Below are 5,541 nucleotides of genomic sequence, written 5' to 3' on the forward strand. Positions count from 1 at the left end.
GGGGACACTCCAGGGCTGGGCCTGTGTCTCTTCCTGCCCTCTCTCCCCTCTTCCAGCTCCCCATGACCTCCTGTACAGGTTCGATGTGCTTTGTTCTTATTTTACAAAGCAGATCTCATGGAAACTTTGCCCTTGAAACCCAATCCTCAGATGGCCGCTCCTGCCTGTGAACCTTGGCTGGCTTCCTCACAGGCTGAGCCCTGGACCTCGGGGTGTGACACCTGGGGTTGGCCCCGTAGCACCTTCTTCCTGCCCAGGCCCCAGGGGTGACCTGCTTGGGGAGCTTCCTGGCTGGTTTCTGAAACCTCACCTGCCCCCTGCCCCTCAGCGCCTGCCACAGGTGAGCGGGATGAGATCTGGGCTCTTCGTTTTTTTTAAAAGAATGAGTTACATTTATTGATAGTTTGTCACATGCTTTATAAATGGTCACCGTTTGAAACATGTATTATTACTATTTTGGGGAGGGGGGACTCTTCATTTTACAGGGGACAAGCAAGACAGGCTCAAGGAGGGAAAGGACAGGCTCAAAGTCATCACAGTGTGGGACTGGAATGCAGTTGCCTTGCCTTCTTTCTTTTTGCACATCTTCCATCTCCAGGGTGAGGAGGGGTGTAGCACAGGCACCCAAGACAGCTGCGGTCCAGCCCCAGCCCCACCTGTGGTCTCAGTGACGCCCCAGAGGTCCTATCTTCCCCACATAATGAGGCTGCTCCATCCTCCTCAAAGCCAGACCTATTTCATAGGGCCCAGATCCCACCTTCACCCAGGGCCCCCAGAGAACAGAGCTGGAGACACTTCCACTCCTAGCACTGGATGCCTCCTCCCTCCTGTGAAGCTGTAGGTTGTGGGGTGGAGGACACCCCTTTAAGGCAGGCTCGGGGGGGCTGTGAACTCCAAGACTCCTGGAAGCCAGTAAGAAGTGAGAAGGTAGGCACACCATTTGGGATTTTTATTTTTCACTGAGCTAGGAGAGGAGATTCCAGCTATGGAATCCAGAGAAAGTTCTACAGGAACAGAACAGAAATTGGCTGGGCCCTGGGCCCAGAGAAGGCCTGGAGCCGCTTACTGTTCAGTGCCAGCTTCATCCTTGGCACTCTGCCTCTCACATAGCATCACTCCGGCTCCCAGAGCCCACAGTGGCAGCCGCTGGAGGCTGTGGTGGTAGCTGCTGCCCTGCCCAAGGAGGGGTGTGGGCTTGGCTCTGGAAGTCCAAACCAGAAAGAGCCTTAGAAATCATTCAGGCCATTCCCATTTTACAGGTGATGAAATAAGGCTCAGAGAGAGCAGGGGCTTTCAAGAACAATAAAGGTGGAGACTGAAACTCAGGCCTCCTGTCTGCCCAGGATATCTGCCCAAGCTCTCTCTGAGAGTATCTCAGTGTTGGTGTCTAGAGGGGCTGGACACGCAAGGGAGCTGGCCTGTGCGTGCATGTCTATGTGTGCCGGGATGCATCTGTGGCTTCTTGTCTCTGAACGTGCCAGGGGTTTTGTGTCCTGTGTGTGTCTTTCTGTGGGTGCTCCTGTGTGCAGGAACTTGGGGCCATGGCCAGAGAGGGATGGGCGTATTCCTGCAATCTTGGGAGGCCTCCACAGGCTGAGCTGGTGGGGAGGGTCCTGAAGAGTAAGGTGAAGATGGGGGCTTTGCTCCCAGCAGAGAGGAAAAAAACAGAAGATAGGGTTGAGGCATGAATGGGAAAGGTCTTGGAACTAGGATGGGGCAAGGAAAACAAAGCCCCAAATGGAGTGTGGGTCTCTGGAAGTTGACACACTCTCAGCCCTCATGGGGGCCCAGCCCGGTGAGTAACCCCGGGGAAGTGGTCACATTACGTGACACTTCTCAGCTGATTGCTTGAGGTCCCCCAGTGTGGCCTGGGCCTTGTCCTTGAGTGAGCCCAGGTCCAACCCAGGAAGGCTGGCCAGCTGCCCAAGGACTGAGGCCTTCTCCTCCTCCTCCTCTGTGTCCTCCTCGATCATCTTGGCCAGCTCCCGGGGCAGCTCCACATCTCCACCTGCCATCTGGATCTGGCTCTCATCTGTCTCGTTCTGAAGGGAAGAGAGGGTGGGGTGGAGTGGAAGTCTGTGAGAACCCAGAGTTGAGAGGACAGGGAGGAGGCTTGGTCTGGGTTACAGGCCCCTAGATTCTCTCTTATTTTTTTGTAGAGATGAGGTCTCCCTATGTTGCCCACACTGGTCTCAAACTCCTGGGCTCAAGTGATATGCCCACCTTGGCCTCCCAAAGTGCTGGGAATACAGGAGTGAGCCACCGTGCCCAGCCCCCTAGATTCTTGAGCCCCATGTTCCAGTGAGCTCAGCTCCCACCCCCACATCCCAGGATCAATCTTTGGATGCTTGGACATGGAGACCTTTCATATTACCTTATTTCACTCTGAGATACTGAAGGACCAGCATAGCGAGTAAAGACAAAATGAAAATACTTATGAGTCACACTGTTACAGTCAGCTAAGTCATGTTTTGACTCTTGTTATGCTTAAGGGTATAACCAAAAATAGTGATGGGTACCATTTATCAAACATCTATTACATCTATTACATGGCAGATGTTGAGCTGGGTGCCTTTAATTCTCACAATGACCCTGTGAGGTAGGTAGGTATTGTTACTCCCACTTCACAAATCAGGAAATTGAGGCTTACAGGATTTAGGTAACTTACTTTAAATTTAAGTTACTTAACTAAGTAACTTAAATTGTCCAAGGTCACACAGGTAGGATGTTGGGGAGCTAGATTCAAACCTATGTCACTGATTCCAACATGTTTTTTTGCATGGCACCTGCGATGGCCATGGCCCTTCACTGTTCTTCTGGGGGGCGCCTCGTGTCCTACTCAGTTGCATCCAAGTCTTGGTTCTTCTGCTCAACTCTGACTTCCCTGATGGCAGGTGTCTCTTATATGCCTAGCACAAGTATCTGAGGAATGACTTTATTTCCAGGAGAGTTTGCAGTGAGGCAGGCTTTCTGGACCGGTTTTTCCCCATGAGAGATTTCCAAAAGACTGGTGCCCTGTGGGCAGTCAAAAGCAGCTGGGGACTTAGTAAATATTTGTTGAATAAGTGAATGTGATGTTCATATATTTGGTCATTCAATTCAAGTGGAAGATCAAAATCAGGAGCACCATAGCCCTGTGCTATTTTCCCGAGTCCAGCACAGTTCTGGGTGCACTAGGGTGATATTCTGGGAGAGATTTGTGCTTCAGTCCCCTCCTTAGACAACAGGAGCAGCACACTTACATGCCCTTCTGGTGCTGCACTGCTCAGGGGAGCATGGGAGCAGGGATCTCCTGAGACATACTCTCTGGCTGCTTGGCCAGCCAAGGGGGTACTTGGCTCTCTACAGGCAGACTCCATACCCTGGAAAGCAGCCTGGGGCCCTAGAGCAAAGGCAGGCTCATATTCACCAGCTTGAGGGCTGGTCCCAGCTCCATGGCTCACTGGCTGTATGATCTTAGCCAAGTCCCTCCATCTCTCTGAGCCTCAGTTTCATCATTTGTGGCTGTGGGTGATAGCTGCCTGGCAGCATTATTGGGGGTTAGATGAGAAAATGAAGGTCAAGTACTTGGCACACACAGGGCTTCTCACCCCCACCTTAAGTAAGTTCTGCCCTCCAGTAGGTTCAGAAACCCCCAGAGCACTCACTTCTGCAGTCAAATCTACTGCTTTCTGCCTCCCCTGTGTCTTCCTCTGCCCAGGTCTGGCCTAGGCTTGGTGGGGGTATGGGGGGGTGGCGGAGAGAAGAGGCCTAGATTGGCTCCAGAAATATAGACCTGTCAGTTTCATGAGAACTGGGGTCCCCTCAGCACAAAGCTCTGGCCCTTGGTGGGCACAGATTAACTATGAGTGAGCGAATGAATAAATGAACAAATGAATGAGAAGGAAGGATCTAACCAAGCACCCTGTGAGTCTTATAACTGAGGGCTGTGGTGCCCAGAATGGGGCGAAGGAGTTGAGAACCCAGAGCTCAGGGTCCCGGATGTGCCTTGCAGCCGGGGCCAGCTTACCTTGGGTAGCCGGTATTTGTCTCGGAAGTGGCTCCGCAGTGTGGCCCGCTCTGCCTTCCTCTGTGTGAACTGTGCATCCCGCTCCATCCTGCAGGGTCACCAGGGGCAGAGTCACCATGAGGGCAGAGAGAGGGGAGTTGGAGTCTTTGAGGGAGGGACAGAAGGGGTCTCTGAGTCCTGGCAGCACTGCTGCATTGGTCCCTGTGTGTAGCAAAGGCACTCCAACCAGGACAGCCAGGTCTCTGCTGCCTCTCCCCATCACAGTGCCCTTTGTTGTCTCTGCTGCTGGATGGAACTAGGGGGCCAAGGTGGCAGTCTGTCTGGTTCTCTCTGCAGACCCTAATTATTTGTCCCTCATGGCCTCCAACTTGGTCTGTTGTTCCCTCACTGAGAAGCTATGTCGTGTAGGGAAAAGTATTCAGGCCAAACTTGGGTTCACACCCCAGCTCCACTACCATTTTAGGTATATCCTTAGGTAAGTCACTTACCTTCCTCTTCTGTAAAATGGGGATAAAATTTTGCAACTCACAAAACTGGTATCAGGATTAAGTGAAATAATAGCTATCATTTATGAGACTTTATCATGTGCCAGGTGCTGCTAAACAGTTTACATGCATTGGCATTTAATCTTCATAAATATACAAGACATGTATTATGATTACCATCCCCACTTTCCAGAAAAGGAAACAGAGGCATAGAAAGGTTAAGTAACTTGCCTAAAGTTACCCAGCTAATAGGCAAAGCCAGGCTCTGAACCTAAGTAGTCTAGCAGCAGAATCCAGCCTCAAACTCTGTCCCAGCACTGCAGGCGCACAAATAGGCTCAATGTCTGTGAGTGCCCCCATCTCAGGGTCTGCCTCCGTGACTCTGAGCCTCCTCGGCTGCACCACTTTTTTCAGAGCCTCAAGCTCAGAGGAGCCCCAGTTGGAAGACATAGGCGGCTGGGACCAGATCGGATTAAGGGATTATTGTTTCATCAGAAACGCACGTGCATCCCCCTCCTCGTCCCAGACTCCGGTCGCCCCTTCCCCCACTCCCCCTTGGCCAGAGTATGAAGCTGGAGCGGGGTTTTGGGTTTGAGATGGGATGGGTCTGGGGGCAGTGTAGAGGACACCTCCCGGTCTCTTACCGTGTCTAGGAAGGTAGGGGAGAGGGGATTGGGACCTGAGGCTGGCCCGGGGATGGACTGAGCAGTTGTGGGGTTGGGGAGGGGGAGGTCGTTGGAGCCAAGAAGGAATCCCACTCACTTCTCTTCCACCAGTTGCTTCTGATACTCCTCGTACTCCTCCCGGCTCATGCCCTGAGCTTCCGCGGCCGACTTGTCCCCATCCCCCTTGTCCTCGCCGCCTCCCAGGCTCCCAGTGAGGTTCTTCAGCTGGCCGCCCACCATGGTCTTCACCATAAACGCCATGGTCTTCGCCGGCTGGAGCACTGGGCGCCTGCTACCACGCGCTAGGCACCGGGCACGTCCGCGCCTACTTCAGCACTAGGTATCGCGGACAGCTCCCGACGCGGGCCCGCGCCCCACGCTT

At 53.1% G+C, this 5,541-nt stretch overlaps 1 protein-coding gene across 1 annotated transcript; it reads right to left on the minus strand.

Moving 5' to 3' along the window:
• Positions 1-399: 399 nt before the first annotated feature.
• Positions 400-5,541, minus strand: CPLX3 (complexin 3). The gene is made up of 3 exons (XM_011932893.1): positions 5,257-5,541; positions 4,010-4,097; positions 400-2,042 (listed from the first exon to the last, which is right to left on the minus strand). The coding sequence occupies exons 1-3, from the start codon at positions 5,418-5,420 to the stop codon at positions 1,818-1,820; spliced, it is 477 nt and encodes a 158-aa protein (XP_011788283.1). The 5' UTR covers positions 5,421-5,541; the 3' UTR covers positions 400-1,817.

Source organism: Colobus angolensis, unplaced genomic scaffold, assembly GCF_000951035.1.
Source record: "Colobus angolensis palliatus isolate OR3802 unplaced genomic scaffold, Cang.pa_1.0 Scaffold99, whole genome shotgun sequence".
Classification (NCBI taxonomy): Eukaryota; Metazoa; Chordata; class Mammalia; order Primates; family Cercopithecidae; genus Colobus; species Colobus angolensis.